This window comes from Somniosus microcephalus, chromosome 16 (assembly GCF_052327205.1).
Source record: "Somniosus microcephalus isolate GS21.2 chromosome 16, FLI_Smic_1.0, whole genome shotgun sequence".
In the NCBI taxonomy this organism is placed as follows: domain Eukaryota; kingdom Metazoa; phylum Chordata; class Chondrichthyes; order Squaliformes; family Somniosidae; genus Somniosus; species Somniosus microcephalus.
In genome coordinates, this window is record NC_141002.1 from 94,225,159 (window position 1) to 94,246,550 (window position 21,392).

The 21,392-nt window shown below is 45.6% G+C and overlaps 1 protein-coding gene across 1 annotated transcript in view; it reads right to left on the reverse strand.

Annotated features, from left to right (window-relative positions):
* LOC147106398 (stabilin-2-like) overlaps positions 1–21,392 on the reverse strand; it is a 206,221-nt gene that overhangs the window by 18,851 nt on the left and 165,978 nt on the right. The window contains exons 59-64 of the mRNA XM_086009731.1: positions 18,608–18,801; positions 14,225–14,366; positions 9,486–9,619; positions 5,024–5,189; positions 4,823–4,929; positions 1,669–1,788 (exon numbers count right to left, since the gene is read on the reverse strand). Coding sequence (XP_085865857.1) covers positions 1,669–1,788; positions 4,823–4,929; positions 5,024–5,189; positions 9,486–9,619; positions 14,225–14,366; positions 18,608–18,801 — 863 coding nt within the window. The remainder of the gene's footprint in view (positions 1–1,668; positions 1,789–4,822; positions 4,930–5,023; positions 5,190–9,485; positions 9,620–14,224; positions 14,367–18,607; positions 18,802–21,392) is intronic.

Sequence of the window (21,392 nt, forward strand, 5' to 3'; positions counted from 1 at the left end):
CACGATTAAGTGGGCCGCGATTCGCCAAGCACATTTAAATTTCAGTCAGTGAAGAAATGACTTTTGTCCCATCAAGTCTGGATTTGTACTCGGGTTGCAGTGGGACAAATACAGTGGCCTGAAGTTTGCGATGGGAGATTGTCGGGAGTCCCCAGAGAAACAGCGTAAAAACGGCCCCTTACGCTGTTTCTCCAGGTGTTCTTCCCCCATCTCCTGTTGAAGTGTTTTAGCGCACTGTCTCTTCCCAATCGGCACGCACTGTTTCTGCCACTTGTCCAAGTATGTTTGCTCTTCCATTCCATGCACCTTAGCGAGGTGCTAACTAGTGAGTAAGCACAGCTTGTTCCTGCCCGAAATAAATGAAGCGCTTAAGACGCTATAACCAGCAACACTGAGATTGACGTTAATACAAATTAATATTGGTTATTGCTTTTTGGCCGATATAAGCGGCTGCCCATTTTAAATGTGGACGTTTTAAGTGGTTGGGTCTGTAATTGTATCGCAAGAACCTTAGGGCTAGAAATTGGCCAACTTTGCGCCTCCTGTTATTGCCTTCGAGGGGGGGGCGGTGGGCGGGGCGATACCGGGGCGCTAACGACTTACCGACCGGGCGCGGCACAAGAAACGACACCCGCGAAATTCACTGGAGGGTGGGGGTAGCGCTGGAGTTAAAACTTACTGCCTCGATCTCCTGCGCCCCGGAGATCGTGACATCATCCGGTACGCATCGTCCCGTTACCGCCCCGGATCCTAAATTCGCTTCCGCCCCCCCTGCAGCTTTGTTGGGCGTCAGAGCCGGCAGCTGCAGGGGGGCGTCGTGACCTCGGCCGGCCAATTGGGGAGCGGTAATCAAAGGGACCGGTGGTCAGCTAGGCCCCAAAAAATGTTCTCGCCACTTTGTGCTGTTTTCTTTCATTTTTCATTGCCGTGATTGATCAGCCCTGTGCTCTCTTAGAGTGCTTGGGGCTGCTCCTCGCGGATCGCGGGTGCCGTCACCGACCCATCCCCAGCCTCACCTTTAACTGCTGCGAGCATTGACCCTTCCCTTTAAGGGAGGGAAGGAGCCGACGAATCCGGCAGCGCTGCACGGCCCATTGATCAGCGCTCTGCCACTACCGTCCCTCTCACTCCCTGTAGCACTCTAAGGGAAGTGGTAACGCTTGATTTAGCACCCCACTTCCCTCTTGGGGCTCTACAACTGAATTTCGCAGGAGCCTCTCTTCATTAGCGCCTGGTGATAATTTTTCCGCTTCCGAAGTTTTAGCACCCCAAACGGGGCTATAATGAATTTCTCCCCCTTAGTTTTCAAATCAAATCTATAGCAATCTATATGAATCAATACCCGAGTAATTATATGAGGGCAGATTCTCCTCCATTCTCAGGTAGGTACATTTCAATTCATTTTAGCTGGTTATAAAAACGCATTGAACCCTTACTGACATGAATCAGTCATTCATGAAAGAAAGACTTATGAAATAATACTGAGCAGCCTGCGGGCGGCGCTGACCAGGGAGAGTATAAATACTCGGGCACGGGCCCAGCTTGCGCAGGAGATTCTTAACAGGAACTAGTGAAGGACACAACTAGACCTCCATGTTGTAAAACAGTTGATTAAAGCTTTGTTTAACGCTTAGACCAAGTGCCTAGTAGTTTTCTTACGCCACTTACCATATTTTCATAGAGCCCAGAGTTCACTGGAACAAACAGCATGCCTTTGACGGACAGATCAGTGAGAACTTCCACAAACCTTCTGCCACTCAACGTGGTGTTCGAATAATTGAGAAGTTGCTAGAAATAAGAAAATTGCACTCAGCCACACTTCCAAACTTCATCAGATCAGCTTTAGACAATTTCAAATCTCACGATCAACCAAAGCCTCCTGTTCAACAATCGTCTGCAACTGCAACACAAATTCTAATGGTTGTCGAACAGTGCAATTGCTTCAATTATAGCTAATGTAATTTGTCAAGGAGCACTAAAAGAATATCAATTTAATTATGGATATTTTACAGTGCTGGTACGTAACTTGCTTTTTAATGAATGTGATCAAAAGCTGAATGTACATAACTTAAGCAAGGGATTCTACAGTTGTACACTTGGTACTGACAAGAAACAATATTTCATTCTATCACTCTTACTTTTGGTAAACATCATAGAATCCTACAGCATAGAAGGCAGCCATTCGGTCCATGGTGCCTGTGCCGGCTCTTTGAAAGAGCTATCCAATTAGTCCCACTCCCGCCCTGCTCTTGCCCCATAGCTGGGAAAAAAAATCCTTTTAAAGTAGATATCCAAGTCCCTTTTGAAAGATTAACTTGTCATGTATCTCATTGTTGTTTTCCCCACCCTAAACCTCTCCGCCTCTCTATCCTCCTTTAAGCATGCAGATGCAGCAGGCGGTTAAGAAGGCAAATGGTATGTTGGCCTTCGTAGCGAGAGGGTTTGAGTACAGGAACAAGGATGTCTTGCTGCAGTTGTACAGGGCCTTGGTGAGACCACACCTTGAGTATTGTGTGCAGTTTTGGTCGCCTTATCTGAGGAAGGATGTTCTTGCCATGGAAGGAGTTCAGCGAAGATTCACCAGGCTGATACCTGGGATGGCAGGAATGACGTATGAGGAGAGATTGGGACGATTGGGCTTGTACTCGCTGGAGTTTAGAAGAATGAGAGGGGATCTCATTGAAACTTATCAAATTCTGACAGGACTGGACAGACTAGAAGCAGGAGGGATGTTCCCGATGGTCGGGGAGTCCAGAACCAGGGGTCACAGTCGAAGGATAAGGGGTAGGCCATTTAGGACAGAAATGAGGAGGAATTTCTTCACCCAGAGAGTGGTGAACCTGTGGAATTCTCTACCACAGAAGGCAGTAGAAGCCAATTCATTAAGAAATCCATACTTAAGAAAAGACATACTTGCTCTCGAGTCAGTACAAAGAAGGTTCACTCGGTTAATCCCGGGGATGAGGGGATGGACATATGAGGAGAGGTTGAGTAGATTGGGACTCTACTCATTGGAGTTCAGAAGAATGAGAGGCGATCTTATTGAAACATATAAGATTGTGAAGGGGTTGGATCGGGTGGATGCGGGGAGGATGTTCCCGATAATGGGTGAAACTAGAACTAGGGGGCATAGTCTTAGAATAAGGGGCTGCTCTTTCAAAACTGAGATGAGGAGGAACTACTTCACTCAGAGGGTGGTAGGTCCATGGAATATGCTGCCCCAAAAAGCTGTAGAAGCTACATCATTACATAAATTTAAAACAGAAATAGACGGTTTCCTAGAAGTAAAGGGAATTAAGGGTTACGGGGAGCGGGCAGGAATTTGGACATGAGTCTAGGTTCGGATCGGACATGGCCCTGTGGGTAGCGGAGCGGGCCCAGGGCCATGTAGCCTGATCCTGCTCCTATTTCGTGTGTCTAATTCTGTTAGATTCAGGAGATGGTTCTGTGATAGTAGATTGGCGGTTAGGATCAGATCAGCCATGATCTTATTAAATGGCGGAGCAGGCTCGAGGGGCCGATTGGCCTACTCCTGCTCCTATTTCTTATGTTCTTATGTTCTTATGAAATATATTTAAGAAGGAGTTGGATATATTTCTTAAGGCTAAAGGAATCCAGGGGTATGGGGAGAAAGCAGGGACAGGGTACTGAAATTGGATGATCAGCCATGATCGCATTGAATGGCGGAACAGGCTCGAGGGGCCGAATGGCCTGCTCCTGCTCCTATCTTCTATGTTTCTATGTAAAACGCTCCTTAAAGCCTACCTGATCTGTCCTAATATCTCCTTATGTGGCTCGGTGTCAAATTTTGTTTGACAATCGCTCCTGTGGAGCACCTTGGGATGTTTTACTATGTTAAAGGCGCTGTAGAAATACAAGTTGTTGTTGTTGTTTGTAAGTCCTTGCTGTGCGCAAAGTAGCTGCTAGGTTTGCCTACACCACAACAGTGACTACACTTCAAAAAGCGAAAGAAAGAGCTTTCACTTATATAGCGCTTTTCACAACCTCAGGGCATCCTAAAGTGTGTCACAGTTAATGAAGTGCCTTTGAAACGTAGTCCATGTTGTAATGTAGGGAAACGTAGTTCATTGGCTGCAAAGCGCTTTGAGACGGCCTGAGGACCTGAAGGGTTATATAAATGCAAATTCTTTCCATCTCTCCTAACCCTTCTGCACCTGCTCATTGTCCATTCTCCCCGATGTGAAGCACCTTGGGGTGTATTATGGTGCTGCTTAAGGTCAGGTCATTATAGCTTATGTATATCAATTGCATGCTCTGATTGTACTTTTATTTTTAATACACGGACCCAATAGAGGTCTTTCAAATTATGAAGGGGTTTGATAGGGTAGACGTAGAGAAAATGTTTCCGCTTGTGTGGGAGACCAAAACTAGGGGTCATCACTAATAAACTCAAAAAGGAATTCAGGAGAAACTTCTTTACCCAGAGAGTGGTGAGAATGTGGAACTCGCTACCACAGGGAGTGGTTGAAGCGAATAGTATAGATGCAATTTAAGGGGAAGCTGGATAAGTACATGAGGGAGAAAGGAGTAGAAGGATATGCTGATAGGATGAGATGAAGTAGGGTGGGAGGAGGCTCGTGTGGAGCAAAAACACCAGCATCTTCACATTGATGAGAAGCGCGTCGAATAAAGAGAAATTCATCGTGTCTCAAAGAGCCAAAATTGTGTAAAATATAAATTCTATTTTTATATGACTTTAGACAAACAGGGTATGGGAATTCTGTGTTTGGGACCAATTACGCCAAATGGCCTGTTTCTGTGCTGTACGTGCTATCTTATTCAATGCGACACAGTTACTTACTGTCAGGAAGAAAGAGAATTTGTCGACGGTGGTTAGAACTTGCAGCAGGTTTCCATTACATGAATAGCCATCACCCACATAACCTTTCTTACAAGTACACTGTACATCTGTGTGCAGAAAGACGATCAACAGTTGAGTGTATAAGTATTAATCATTAAAACAGAAGGCTTTCGCAGAATGAACAACAAGAGTCTTTCTTACCTTTCATTCTGTAGCAGAAAACGTCCCATTTTTCACCAACATTTAATCGGGGGCCATAGTCCACTATTCCCACGTGCCCGAAGCCACAGCTTGGACTGGAGTAACTGGTTGGATAAGACACTCTCTGGCCATCCAGCCAGCCAGCTGAACACAAGTGGTAGCCCGCCTGAAACCAGACACGGATTGCCAATCATCACGTTTGCCCAAAAAGGTCCCGTTTAAGGCAAAGCATTCTTAACAGAAGGTTATTTTATATTAATGCTGCTGTTAGAATAACATTGGCCCAGAAATTCGGGTCGGGGGCTTCCCGCGGGCGCAAGCCCCCGACCTGCACTTACCTAGCGCGCCGGTCATTGAGCTGTGGGCCCACGTGGGATTCCGAGCCTGGGCCTCCTCCAACTGCCGGCGCGCAGTGCTTGCGTATCCCAGGGGTGCAGTTAGTTTGATGCGTCCCCTGGGATCACATGGGCCATGGAGAGCCAATGGTAGCAGGGAAATGCCCATTCATAAAATTGACAGGAAGAGCTGTCAAAACTATAAACACTATAAGCCCCAAAACATCACTAAAACTTCAAATAAATTTTAAAAAATTACATTTTAAAAATAACTATAAATTACATAAAATAACTATTTTAAACAATAATTTAAATTTTTGAAAAAATTAATTACATTTTCTAACAGGGCCAAAAATAAACTTACCTTTCTTTAAAGTATTTAAAAATAATAAACCGGTGGAAAAAATGTTTTAATTTTAATTAATTCACCACTTACCTTGTTAAAAGCAGCATGCACGAAACCGGCACTTTCGTTGGGCCTACGGGTGAGTACCCAGCACCTACTCACCCGTGGAGACCCGAATTTCTGGGCCATCATAATAAACATTACCACCAGGAGTAGTTGGGGCAAAAAGCATAGATGTATTTAGGGGGAAGCTAGCTAAGTACACATGAAAGGAATAGAAGGAATTGTTGGTGGGGTGAAACATAGAGGATAGGAGCAGGAGTAGGCCATTCGGCCCCTCGAGCCTGTTCCGCCATTTAATGAGATCATGGCTGATCATCCAAGTTCAGTACCCTGTCCCTGCTTTCTCCCCATATCCCTTGATCCCTTTAGCTTTAAGAAATATATCTAACTCTTTCTTGAATTTATTTAATAAGTTGGCCTCAACTGCCTTCTGTGGTAGAGAATTCCACAGGTTCACCACTCTCTGGGTGAAGAAATTCTTCCTCATCTCAGTCCTAAATGGCTTACCCCTTATCCTTAGACTGTGACCCCTGGTTTTGGACTCCCCTGCCATCGGGAACATCCTTCCTGCATCTAGTCTGTCTAGCCCTGTTAGAATTTTATAAGTTTCAATGAGATCCCCTCTCATTCTTCTAAACTCTAGCGAATACAAGCCCAATTGACCCAATCTCTCTTCATACGTCATTCCTGCCATCCCAGGTATCAGTCTGGTGAATCTTCGCTGCACTCCCTCCATGGCAAGAACATCCTTCCTCAGATAAGGCGACCAAAACTGCACACAATACTCAAGGTGTGGTCTCACCAAGGCGCTGTACAACTGCAGCAAGACATCCTTGCTCCTGTACTCGAATCCTCTCGCTATGAAGGCCAAAATACCATTTGCCTTCTTAGCCACCTGCTGCACCTGCATGCTTACCTTCAGCGACTGGTGCACAAGGACACCCAGGTCTCGTTGCACTTCCCCTTCTCCCAATCTATTGTCATTCACATAATAATCTGCCTTCCTGTTTTTGCCACCAAAGTGGATAACCTTGCATTTATCCACATTATACTGCATCTGCCATGCATCTGCCCAATCACCCAACCTGTCCAAATCATACTGGAGTTTCTCTGCATCCTCCTCACAGCACACACGCCCACCCAGCTTTGTGTCGTCTGCAAACTTGGAGATATTACATCTAGTTCCCTTGTCTAGATCATTAATATATATTGTGAATAACTGGGGTCCTCGCACCGATCCCTGCAGTACCCCACTAGTCACTGCCTGCCACTCGGAAATAGACCCGTTTATTCCAACTCTTTGCTTCCTGTCTGCCAACCAGTTCTCTATCCAAGTCAGTACCTTACCCCCAATCCCATGTGCTTTAACTTTGCTTGCTAATCTCTTATGCGGGACCTTATCAAAAGCCTTCTGAAAGTCCAAATACAGCACATCCACTGGTTCTCCCTTATCTATTCTACCAGTTACATCCTCAAAAAAAATTCCAGTAGATTAGTCAAGCATGATTTACCTTTTGTAAATCCATGTTGACTTTGTCCGATCCTGTCACTGTTTTCCAAGTGCTCTGCTATTACATCTTTTATAATGGACTCTAGCATTTTCCCCACTACCGATGTCAGGCTTACCGGTCTATAATTCCCCGTTTTCTCTCTACCACCTTTTTTAAATAGTGGGGTTACATTAACTACCCTCCAATCCATGGGAACTATTCCAGAGTCTATAGAATTTTAGAAGATGACCAGCAATGCATCTACTATTTCTAGGGCCACTTCCTTAAGTACCCTAGGGTGTAGATTATCAGACCCTGGGGATTTATTGGCCTTCAATCCCATCAATTTCCCTAACACCATTTCCCAACAAATACTGATTTCATTCAGTTCCTCCCTCTCATTAGATCCTATGTTCCCCGACATCTCTGGGGGATTATTTGTGTCCTCCTTTGTGAAGACAGAACAAAAGTATGTCTGCCATTTCTTTGTTCCCCATTATAAATTCCCCTGATTCTGACTGCAAGGGACCTATGCTTGACTTCACCAATCTTTTTCTCTTCACATATCTATAGAAGCTTTTACAGTCAGTTTTTATGTTCCCTGAAAGCTTACTCTCATACTCTATTTTCCCCCTCTTAATTACTCCCTTTGTCCTCCTTTGCTGAATCCTAAACTGTTCCCAATCCTCAGGTTTGCTGCTTTTTCTGGCCAATTTATATGTCCTCTCCTTCGATCTTATGCTATCCCTAATTTCCCTTGTTAGCCACGGTTGAGTCACTTTTTTGTTTTTTTTTATGCCAAACAGGGATAAACAAATTCTGCAGTTCATCCATGCGATCTTTAAATGTTTGCCATTGCGTAGCCACCATCAACTCTTTAAGTAACGCTCCCCAATCCATCCTAGCCAACTCACGCCTCATACCATCGTAGTTTCCTTTATTTAAATTCATGACCCTAGTCTCTGAGTCAACTACTTCACTCTCCATCTTAATGAAGAATTCTATCATATTATGATCACTCCTCTGCAAGGTTGCTAATTAATCCTTTCTCATTACATAATACCCAGTCTAAGGTGGCATGATCTCTAGTTGGTTCCTCGACATATTGGTCCAGGAAACCATCCCGTATACACTCTAGGAATTCCTCCTCCACAGTATTGTTACTAATTTGGTTAGCCCAATCTATATGTAGATTAAAGTCAACCATGATAGCTGCTGTGCCCTTATTGCACGTGTCTCTAATTTCCCATTTAATGCCATCCCCAACCTCAGCATTACTGTTTGGGGGTCTGTATATAACTCCCACTAATGTTTTCTGCCCCTTGGTATTTCTCAGCTCTACCCATACAGATTCTACATCATCAGAGCTAATATCCTTCTTTACTATTGTGTTAATCTCCTCTTTAACCAGCAATGCTACCCCACCTCCTTTCCCCTTTTGCCTGTCTTTCCTGAATATTGAATACCCCTGGATGTTGAATTCCCAGCCTTGGTCACCCTGGAGCCGTGTCTCCGTAATCCCAATTATATCATATCCGTTTACATCTATTTGCGCAGCTAATTCATCCACCTTATTATGAATGCTCCTCGCATTAAGACACAAAGCCTTCAGGCTTGTTTTTTTTATCACTCTTAGACCTTTTAGAATTATTATTTACTGTGGCTATGTTTGATTTACACCCTTGATTTCTCTACCTTCTACTTTTGCTTTTCTCTTTCCTGTCTTTTGCTTCTATCCTTGCTTCCCTTTCCTCTGTCTCCCTGCACAGGTTCCCAACCCCCTGCCATTTTAGTTTAAACCCTCCCCAACAGCACTAGCAAACACTCCCTCTAGGACATCAGTCCCGGTCCCGCCCAGGTACAAACCGTCCAGTTTGTACTGGTCCCACCTCCCCCAGAACCGGTTCCAATGTCCCAGGAATTTGAATCCCTCCCCCTTGCACCATTCCTCTAGCCACGTATTCATCTGAAATATCCTTCTATTTCTACTGACTAGCATGTGGCACTGGTAGCAATCCTGAGATTACTACCTTTGAGGTCCTATTTTTTAATTTACTTCCTAACTCCCTATATTCAGGATGAAGACGGGTGGGAGGAGGCTCGTGTAGAGCATAAACACCGGCACGGACCAGTTGGGCCAAATGGCCTGTTTCTGCACTGTAAATTCTATGTAACTGTATGTTATTCTATGTATCAGCTTTGAAGACATATGCAAAGAGGAAATGGACCTGTTGAGCATAGGCAATCTGATTGTATGTGGCAATCACTGCTTCCTCTTCTCCGCATTGTTGCTGTGCCTCCATATAGTTGAGTTTGTACTTTCCTGCTTTAGACTCTCGATGGAATACTCCCACTGATCTGTCTGAAGAAAAAAAAAGCAAAGTTTGTACACTCCGTGTGCACCTGAGAGAGCTCTGACAGAAATAGCCACCGCAAGGCTGGTTATTGTGCTGCAATTTTACAGCTTTTTATAGCATTTACACTGCAGCATGGTCTCCATATTTAAGGAGGGATATACTTGCATTGGAGGCAGTTCAGAGAAGGTTCACGAGGTTGATTCCTGGGATGAAGGGGTTGTCTTATGAAGAAAGGTTGAGCAGGTTGGGCCTATACTCACTGGAGTTTAGAAGAATAAGAGGGGATCTTATTGAATCATATAAGATTCTGAAGGGGATTGACAGGGTAGATGCGGAGAGGATGTTTCCCCTCATGGGGGAATCCAGAACTAGGGGGCATGATTTCAGAATACAGGAAACTTTCTGGTATCCGGCACTGAGCTGATGCCGGTCGATCAACACTGCCGGAAAAATGAGCGCTAATGTTAAAACATACAGAGCTTCTGAGCTCCGTCTGAAGCAACAAACCAAACAGTCGGCGCAGCTTGCAAGCGTCTCTGTAGCTAAGCAACAGCTTCAGCTAGACGCTTGCAGAGCCAGGACTGGAGAAAAAAAGCAACGAAAAGTAAAAAAAGTTATCTGAACCGACTCCTGAATTTTGCCGGTGGATAGAGCATTCCGGAGATTTAACCTCCGGTTAAATGAAAGTTTCCTGTAAATCGGAAATGAGGAGGAATTTCTTCTACATACATAGATACATAGAAGATAGGAGCAGGAGTAGGCCATTCGGCCCTTCGTGCCTGCTCCGCCATTCGATGAGATCATGGCTGATCCTTTAATTCAGTATCCCGTCCCCGCCTTCTCTCCGTAACCCTTAACCCCTTTTGCCCGTAGAAATATATCTAATTCCCTCTTAAATATATTTAATGAGCTGGCGTACACTGCCCTCTGTGGCAATGAGTTCCACAGGTTCACCACTCTCTGAGTGAAGAAATTCCCCCTCATCTCTGTCCTAAATGGTTTAGCCCTTATCCTTAAATTATGTCCTCTAGTTCTGTTCTCACCCGCCAAGGGAAACATTCCTTCTGCATCCAGTCTGTCTAGACCTGTCAGAATTTTATACACTTCTATGAGGTCCCCTCTCAATCTTCTAAACTCCAGTGTGTACATCCCTAAACTACATAGTCTCTCCTCATAGGTCATTCCCGCCATTCCTGGTATCAGCCTGGTGAATCGCCGCTGCACCCCCTCCATGGCAAGAACATCCTTCCTCAGATGAGGCGACCAAAACTGTACACAGTACTCGAGGTGTGGTCTCACCAGTGCCCTGTACAGCTGCAGCAAGGTATCCCTGTTCCTGTATTCTAACCCTTTTGCTATGAAGGCCAGCATACCGTTTGCCTTCTTGACCGCCTGTTGCACCTGCATGCTCGCCTTCAGTGACTGGTGTACAAGAACACCCAGGTCTCTCTGTACTTCCCCCTCTCCCAATCTATTGCCATTTAAATAATAATTTGCCCTCCCGTTCCTGCACCCAAGGTGGATAACTTCGCACTTGTCCACATTATAGTGCATCTGCCATTTATCCGCCCAATCGCCCAGTCTGTCCAAATCGCTCTGGAGCTTCCTGGTCTCTTCCTCTGAGCCCACCCCCCCTCCTAGTTTAGTGTCGTCTGCAAATTTGGAATTCTCTTCCCCAGAGAGCTGTGGAGGCTCGGTCAGTGAATATATTTAAGGTGGAGATAAACAGATTTTGAAAGGTAAGGGAGTGAAGGGTTATGGGGAGTGGGCAGGGAAGTGGAGTTGAGGCCAAGATCAGATCAGCCATGATCTTATTGAATGGCGGAGCAGGCTCGAGGGGCCAAATGACCGACTCCTGCTCCTATTTCTTATGTTCTTATGAAGTGGTTTCACCCTGAGGTTGCACTTCTATGGTGGACACAAAAGATCCCACTGCGCTATTTCGAGGAAGCGCAGGGGAATTCTCCCCAGTGTCCTGGGCCAATAATTATCCCTCAATCAACATAACGAAAACAGATTATCTGGTCATTATCACATCGCTGTTTGTGGGAGCTTGTTGTGCGAAAATTGGCTGCCGCGTTTCCCACATTACAACAGTGACCACACTTCAAAAAAAGTACTTTATTGGCTGTAAAGCGCTTTGAGACGTCCGGTGGCCATGAAAGGCGCTACAGAAATGCAACTTCTTTCTTTTATGCAGTATGAATCTACAGAGTCAGCGTCCGACCTGACACCTCTGGGGGAAAGCGGTATCACTCCACTTCGCTTCAGAGTCAGATCGGGCCTTGATGCCCGATTAACACCGCTTATAGGTTTAGTGTTCGCGCAAAGTGGAAAGCATTTCACACTGATGGTAACCTGGTAGTGTGAATGCGTGCTCAGGAACCTGCACCCTGAAAATTAAATGCTGCTTCCACCAACAAGAGGAACGGAATCAATGTCAGAGAAATTCAAATGCTTCAATATGAACAATGCACATATATTATACATATATCATACACATATGTTATACATATATATTGTACACATATATTATATACAGAATGGCCTGGAATTTGCGGTCAGTCGCGAAGCAAAGATGTCCGCCGCTGGCCCCGAAGTACGCTCCGCACAAGGTTCACGCAGTCCCTGTGTCAACAACTTTGGGTTTTCCGACCTTCAATTCAAACCGACGTACTGTAGTGGGGATCCCCTCGCGCGAGCTGCTGTGACCTCGACCAGCTGTCTAAGCAGCCAATCAAAAGGCAGAATTCTCACAGGCAGCGAACAAGGAAGTGAGTAAGCTCTTTGAAATTCGAACTTTTAAAAAATGTTAGAGAGAGAGCAAGACAAAGATTGGGGCTCTCACACGGAGAAAAGGCAAACCTCAAATAAAGATGGACAAACTTTAAAAAAATTTTTTTTGAAAAGTTTCTTAAAAATTTAAATGTTTATTAAAGTGGACAGATTTCACTTTGCACAAAATTTAAATTAGTTTTTCAGGGCCATAACCTTTGTTTTAGCAGTCAATACACTGTCAAAACCCCAGTTACACCCAACCCCTATGGGTCTAACTTTTAGTGGGGAATTTAACAGCGTGATTACTGCGGAAGAGCCCAAGTTTTCGTCAGTTTCAATGATTTGGGTGATTACACAGATTGCCGGCTATGTGGAGGGGGGCGGGGCGGGGGGTGGGGGCACAGCGCAGCCTGTTCCGGTGCAGTCAATGACAGACCCCAACTTCAGGATTTCCGCCTGCACATGCGCCAAATCCCGAAGTTGCGGTCAGTTTCAAAGGCGGAATGACAGCGAACGCTGCCAGTTCACTGTTATCCCAACCACAAATTCCAGGCTAATATATATATATTGTTATAAACATAGGTTGTACACATATATTATACACATATACTATGAACATATAGGATATGTATATATTATAGATATATTACACATATATATCGCACACATATTATACATATATGTTATACACACACATACATATATATATATATACACATATGGATAAATTGATAGAAAGGGAATGACAAAACTTTAACTCATTAAGATAATCAGCTTTTAGGAGCTATGATAAGGGTAGTAAGTGTCTGTCCCTCTCTCTTAGATTGTGCTATGCAAGCTTACACTTTCAATTTACTGTCCGGGTGCGAAAGCTGCCATTGTGGATTGGCAGGCCCGTTTTAGAAAACACCCATTTTAATTTCCATTGGCAGTACAGTATTTCAGCACATATGCAATTGAACATTTAACAGAAAAATCATTTTGAAGTACATTGCAAGGTAATTCCTGTGACATAGGGCTGGATTTTGCCAATGGGGAGCTTTTGGAGGCGGGACTCCCACTTGTCAGGTTTTAGTCCCGCCTCCATCGACTTCTGACCAACCCACGCTATTTTCCCTTGATTGACCTTGTTAAGCCCGTCCAGCGGGCTTAGCAGGCCAATTAAGGGGAAGCCGGTTACAGAGAACGTCAACGTATGACGTTTCATCTGTCAAAAAATTTTGACAGATGAATTGTAATCGTTTGACAGCTCTGTGAAGCTGTCAAACACTGACATTCTCTGTAGTTTGATAAGTTCTTGTATTCAAGACACATCAAACCTCTTTCTTTAGCAGAAATTAGATGGTTGTTGCATTGGAGAATGCAGCGGCCATCTGTCATCTCTGCCGCGGAGATGCGAGACTCACTACCACAGGGAGTGGTTGAAGCGAATAGTATAGATGCATTTAAGGGGAAGCGAGACAAGCATATGAGGGAGAAGGGAATAGAGGGTTATGCTGATAGATTTAGATGAGGAAAGACGGGAGGAGGCTCGAGTGGAGCAGAAACTGGTTGGGCCGAATGGCCTGTTTCTGTGCTGTATATCATAAGAACATAAGAACATATCCTATGTTATCCTAACCTATGTAATCCCATGTAATCTACATCCTATCAAAAATATTTCTGCTTTTCAGTACTTTTGAAGCTCTGTGGAATAATACAGTTAGATTAAAATGTCGCAGAATGAGGCTGTAAATGTGGTGCAACAGATCTTGATAGCAAAGCCCATGTTTCCAATGGTAATTCTTGTTATACAACAGAAATACACATATTAAAACAAGGATAATACTTACCCACAAAATGCAGATCGGCACAGTCGGCATCTGCATGACACTTGCCGTTGTCTTGGAAACAGCGATTAACGAGAAGCTCTTTCACAGTGCAATTAGTTCCATCCCCAATATAATTATCTTTGCATGCACATTTACGTTTATTCTGTTACAAAAAGATTCTAGATTAGTCAATGATTAACCACACTGTACGCTAGGTATTTTCTGACAGTTTCAATTGAAAACAGGCACCTAACACACATCAACAGAAGCAGCTGATTAAAAGATTTCCGAGGGTGATACCAGAACTGAGAGGTTGTAACTGTCAGGAAAGGCTGAACGGCCTGGGCCTCTTTTCTCTAGAAAAGAGAAGGCTGAGGGGTGCCCTGATAGAGGCCTTTCAAATGATGAAGGGGTTCGATAGGGTAGACATCGAGAAGGTGTTTCCACTTGTGGGCGAGACCAGAACCGGGGGCCATAAATATAAGATAGTCACTAATAAATCCAAAAAAGAGTTCAGGAGAAACTTCTTTACTTGCTAGTTGAGGTGACTAGCATAGATGCCTTTAAGGGGAAGCTAGATAAGTACATGAGGGAGAAAGGAATAGAAGGATATGCTGATAGGGTGAGATGAAGTAGGACGCGAGGAGGCTCGTGTGGAGCATAAACACCGGCAGGGACCAGTTGGGCTGAATGGGTACTGCAGCATCGTGGTTATGTTACTGGGCTAGTAATCCAAAGGCCTGGACTAATGATCCCAGAGACATGAGTGCAGAACCCCACACACAGCAGCTGGGGAACTTAAATTCAGTTAATTAAATTAAACATGGAATAAAAAGCTAGTATCAGTAATGGTGACCGTGAAACTACAGGATTGTTGGGGGAAAAAAAACCATCTGGTTAACTAATGTCCTTCAGGGAAGGAAATCTGCTGCCCTTACCCGGTATGGCCTATATGTGACTCCAGACCCACAGCAATGTGGTTGACTCTTAACGGCCCCCTGAAATGGCCTAGCAAGTCACTCAGCTGTATTCAAGATGGCGGCTCACCACCACCTTCTTGAGGTCAATTAGGGATGGGCAATAAATGCTGGCCTTTCAGTGATGCCCACATCCCGTGAATGAATATTTTTTTTTAATGGCCTGTTTCTGTGCTGTACATTCTATTTAATTCTATGTAAAACAAACTTGCTCACTGAATCAGTTCTGGCTTCACTGACGTAGCTGTTGTTTATGAAGCTAAATTTTGACTTTATAGCCTTACGTTGAATGGGGCTACACTAAACCCGGCAATCAGACTTATTTGATTGAGCAGCTACACAAAGCCATACAGGAAGTTTGGTCTTGTCCTGCTGAAAAGTAATGGCAGGGAAGATATCCTGTCTGCCACTTGTACCCGCTGTCTACTTCCCCCTCCATAATATCGCTCATCCCGCCCCTGCCTCAGCCCATCTGCTGCTGAAATCCTCATTCATTCTTCTGTTACCGCCAGACTCGACTATTCCAACGCTCTCCAGGCCGGCCTCCCATCTTCCACCCTCCATAAACTTGAGTTCATCCAAAACTCTGGTGCCCCCGTGTCCTAACTCGCACCAAGTCCCGTTCACCCATCAGCCCTGTGCTCGCTGACCTGCATTGACTCTCGGTCCGCCAATGGCTTGATTTCAAAAATTCCTTCCACGTGTTGAAATCCCTCCATGGCCTCACCTCTCCCTATCTCTGTAACCTCCACCAGCCCTACAACTCCCCCCCCCCCGCCCCCAGAGAACTCTGCATTCCTCCAACTCTGGCCTCTTGCACACACCCCGCCCGCTTCCTTCGCTCTACCATTGGCGGCCATGCCTTCAGCAAGCCTCTTCACCTCTCTCTCCTCCTTTAAGACTCTGTTTAAGATCTACCTCTTTGACCAAGCGTTTGGTCACCTGCCCTAATGTCTCCTTCTTTGGTTTGGTGTCTGATTACACTCTTGTGACGCGCCTTGGGACGTTTTACTGATGTTAAAGGTGCTATATAAATGCAAGTTGATGTTCTTGTTGTAAATATTCAGCTGTTATTAAACGAACTGCTCCTTCTGGTCACCACATTACAGGAAAGATGTGATTGCACTAGAGAGGGTACAGAGGAGAATTACAAAGATGTTGCCGGGCGTAGAGAATCTTAGCTATGAGGAAAGAAGTTTGTTTTCCTTGGAACAGAGGAGGCTGAGGGGAGACCTTATTGAGGTGTATAAAATTATGAGGGGCATAGATAAAGTGGATAGAAAGGACTTATTTCCCTTAGTAGAGGGGTCAAAAACCAGGAGGCACAGATTTAAAGTAATTGGGGGAAGGTTTAGAGGGGATTTGAGGGGAAATTTCTTCACCCAGAGGGTTGTGGGGGTCTGGAACTCACTGCCTGAAAGGCTGGTAGAGGCAGGAACCCTAACCACATTTAAAAAGTACTTGGATGTGCACTTGGGATGCTCTAACCTGCAGGGCTACGGACCAAGAGCTGGGAAGTGGGATTAGGCTGGATAGCTCTTTGTTGGCCGGCGCGGACACGATGGGATGAAATGGCCTCCTTCCGTGCTGTAACTTTCTATGATTCTATGATTCTCCGTGCCTGGTACAGTAGTGCAGCGCTTGTGGGATTAACAAGCAACCTAGAGGTTGTAAATTCATAATCCCGACATGGCAAGATGTGAAATTAAACTCAGTAAAATCTGGTCATTTGTGGACATGGCACCAGAAGAAAGGAACATGAAAATCAAAAAGATTTGGCATTAAAACCCAACTAATTGACTAACATTCTTCAGGGGAAGTGTACCTGCCATCCACACCTGGGCTGGTTGGCTCGTAATGCCGGAAGTGGGCCGTGACATGAATCTTGTCATTCATGTGGAAATGACTTATGAAATAATACTGGGCGGCCTGCTGGTGGCGCTGTCCAGGGAGAGTATAAATACTCGGGCATGGGCCCAGCTTGCTCAGGACATTCTTTAACAGGAACTAGTGAAGGACACAACTAGATCTCCATGTTGAAAAACAGTTGATTAAAGCCTTGTTTAACGCTTAGACCAAGTGCCTAGTAGTTTTCTTATGTCAGGCCGCACAAGGTGTTGCTTCAAAATAAAAGGCCCACTGCCATCTTCTCAAGGGCAACTAGGAATGGGCACTAAATGTGGCCCACGTCCTGAGGACAAATTTAAAAAACAGCAACACCTTTTTGGTGAGGTTGCCTGTGCACAGTACCTTGTTGGGTGGCAATGTTGGGCTACATAACAACATAAGATATAGGAGCAGGAGTAGGCCATTCGGCCCCTTGAGCCTGCTCCGCCATTCAATGAGATCATGGCTGATCTTCTGCCTTAACTCCATTCACCGGCCCTATCGCCATATCCCTTGATGCCCTTACTAGTCAGAAATCTATCGACTTCTGTTTTGAATATACCCAATGACTGAGCCTCCACAGCCCTCTGGGGTAGAGAATTCCAAAGATTCACCACCCTCTGTGTGAAGAAATTTCTTCTCAGCTCAGTCCTGAATGGCCTACCCTTTATCCTGAGGCTGTGGCCCCTGGTTCTAGACTCCCCAGCCAAGGGAAACATTCTCCCAGCATCCACCCTATCAAGCCCTGTAATAATTTTGTATGCTTCAAATGAGATCCCCTCTCATTCTTCTGAATTCAAGAGAATACAGGCCTAGTTTACTCAATCTAGGCCTGTATTCTCTTGAATTCAGACGAATTCTTTTGTTCATTCTTGGGGATGTGGGCGTCACTGGCAAGGCCGGCATTTATTGCCCATCCCTAGTTGCCCGTGAGAAGGTGGAGATGGGCCTTCCACTGCAGTCCGTGTGGTGAAGATACTGTTGTGTAATTATGTTTTAAAATAAGGTCAAAGCATTTTTCTTGTGGCTGGTAGTGATAGACCAGTTGACCCTGTAGAGTTACTCACGTATTAGAACTGGGCCTCTACCATCTGTGTCCACATTGAAAGTGTTCAGGTTCATGCCCAAACTAGGTCCATGCCCAAACAGTGCTGTTAGGTAGGGTAGTTCCAAGATTTCGATCCACCGACCATGAAGGAATGGGTATGTCCAAGACAGGATGGAGTGTGACGTAGAGGGGAACTTTGGAGGTGATGGTGCCCTTGTCCGTCCAGGTGGTGGAGGTTGCGGGTTTGGGAGGTGCTGTCGAAGAAGCCTTGGCGAGTTGCATGTCCATGGCAGCTGCCATTGTGCCCCTCCGCGCCTGGGTTAGATTCCACCAAGTCATAGTCAACGGATGGAAGATCTAGTCTGTTATGTTGCCAACTATAGGCCTGGAGTAACTCTCACTAGGTTCTAGTCAGTCACAATGTACACTTACGTTTATGCTATGGTAGTTAAACCTTATCATTGAATAATGCTGAGGCATTTTTTTACTTACTGCCCCCATCACTGTGCAGATCGCGTGCTCATGGCAGCCTCCATTGTACACATCCACACATGCGTCTATTGAGTCACAGGTGTAGCCGTCTCCGGAATATTCTTTTTGACAGCTGCAGCTGACACTTACGCCACTTTGAGAGCAATTGGCAAATTCCGAACAGCCACCATTATTCTGTGCACACTGATCAACAACTGTGTTATAAAATGAGAAATAAAGTAAATCAGAGTGTGACGCGGAGTCCATTTTGTATACACTGTTGATATGCGCTAAAGTAGTAATGCAGTAACTTGAGCACAATAATCTAGGCTGACACTTCCAGTGTGGTACTGAGGGGGTGCTGCACTGTCGGAGGTGCCGGCTTTCGATGAGACGTTAATCTGCTCTCTCAGGTGGGCGTAAAAGATCCCGCAGCACTATTTCGAAGAAGAGCAGGGGGCGTTCTCCCCGGTGTCCTGGCCAATATTTATCCCTCAACCAACATCACTAAAAAAGATTATCACATTTCTGATTGTGGGAGCTTGCTGTGCACAAATTGGCTGTGAAGCGTTTTGGGATGTCCGGTGATCGTGAAAGGCGCTATATAAATGCAAGTCTTGCCTTTCTTTCCTTAAAATATTCCCCGGCAAGCTGTTCTAAAGAGATTTGCAGTAGGGTACCTTCGAGCAACAATGTGGCTGTGCCACAGTGTTGTAGGATGTGGCGATGGATTGGATAGAGCAGCTGACTGGAGCACAGCTACGCTGGCCATGGAAGGGGGGGCAAAATCCAATGGAGAGTGCTCCAGGTCTCTCTCAAGTACCTGCGAGACTTTGGCTACAAAGAGTTGATGGCGGAGGTCGAGGATTAGGTCGGGAATCTTATAAGATGTGGGGGGACCAGAGAAATCGAAAGGAGGAAAAAAAAGGTGGATTTTACCTTATAAAACATGTGTAATTATGTTTTAAAATAAGGTCAAAGCATTTTTCTTGTGGCTGGTAGGGATAGACCAGTTGACCCTGTAGAGTTACTCACGTATTAGAACTGGGCCTCTACCCTCTGTGTCTGTAATGTATGTACCTTTAAGGGGGGAACTACTTTCTACAGCTCGTGTATACTGCAGTACCGGCAGTGACTACACCTGTATATAATGCTGAGTAGTAATCTGTTGTTTCAGTTGCAGTTTGAACCACGTTGAGTAAACACCTGTTGTACCGTTCTCTGCAGTCCTTTTCTTATTATTACACGGACGTAACAGTGGCGACGAGTAAGTTCAAACCTACCTGCAACTCTGCATCACCTCCCAGGGATTTGCTCCTGGAGAACAGTGGAAGAAGGTCGAGTCCAGAAGCACGGGCGTCGACCACGGGCAACCACCCAGTCATCCAGCGGAGATTTGAGCATTGCAGGGGAGGCTTTCGAGAGCCAGGCTTGGCTTTCCAGTCACGGTGGTCCAGCAAAACGGGCTGGCAACAGGTACTGCGCAGACCCTTCCTGGACAGCGACGGGCTAGAGCCCGACCGAGCGGCACAGGAAAAGGCCGAGCAGCGTCGACGGGGAAGAGAGAGAGGGCAGAGCGCACAGGGTGCAGCTGGTGTTCAGGACCGAGCGGCGTCAACGGGGGAGAGAGGCGAGAGAGAGCAGAGCACAGCCGGTGTTCAAGGGCCGAGCAGCGTCAACGGGGGAGAGGGGCGCGCAGGAAAACGCGAGGCGCTGCCATTGCCACGAGGACTGCAGAGAGCAGCGTTGGCAGCAGCGCAGGAGCAGCGCGCGAAACCCACAGGGAGTCACCATTTGCCACGAGGACCGCCGAGAGCGGCGTTGGCAGCAGCGAGGGAGACGCCATTTTAAGCCGCAGCGGGGAAGAAAGGAAAGCGCGGGAGATGCCATTTTAAGCCAGTCTAACCACACCCAAAAATGCCGAAGAGTGGCAGTATCACAGCGTTCGACAATGAAGTCGAAGATTGGACGACATATGTCGAACGCATAGAAGTATACTGCAAGGCGAATGAAGTGCCAGATGACAAGAAAGCGCTGGTATTGTTGAATTCAATGGGTGCAAAAACGTATGGCTTACTACGAAACCTAGTAACCCCAGAGAAGCCAGTAGAAAAGGATTTTGAAAACAGTGTCAATCCTACAGGACCACTTAAACCCCACACTGCTGCTGATAGCAGAAAGATTTAAGTTTCACAAAAGGAACCAGCATAAAGATGAAAGTAATGCTGAGTATTTAACGGAACTGCGCAAGCTATCGAAACACTGCCAGTTTGGAACGGGACTAGCAGATACTTTAAGGGACAAGTTTGTGTGTGGGCTTCAAAGTGAAGGAACCCAGAAACGGCTTCTATCAGAAAAGGATCTTACGCTGGACAAGGCTTTCAGCATTGCAGTATCACACGAAGCAGCAGCACGGGGCGCTGCAGAGATACAACAGAGACCGCAAGAATATGGCACAAATGAAATGTCATACGGAACAGTGAACTGCTATCGCTGCGGCAGAACAACACACGACCATAATGATTGCTGGTTCAAGGACAAAGTGTGCAGACAGTGTGGAAAAGTAAGACACATAGCACGAGTCTGCAGGTCGGGAAAGAAAACCAGCAATAAGAAACCGACCAAAGGGAAGTACAAGAAGGTACATAAGATAACGGAGAATAGTTCAGACGAACAAAAGAGTGATAACGACTCTGAAAGCAGGGAACTGAGTTGTCTGAAACGACATAATGTGATCACAACGGAGGATCACCAAACCATTTGGGTCACTCTCAAGATAGCAGGAGTCCAGGTAAAGATGGAATTG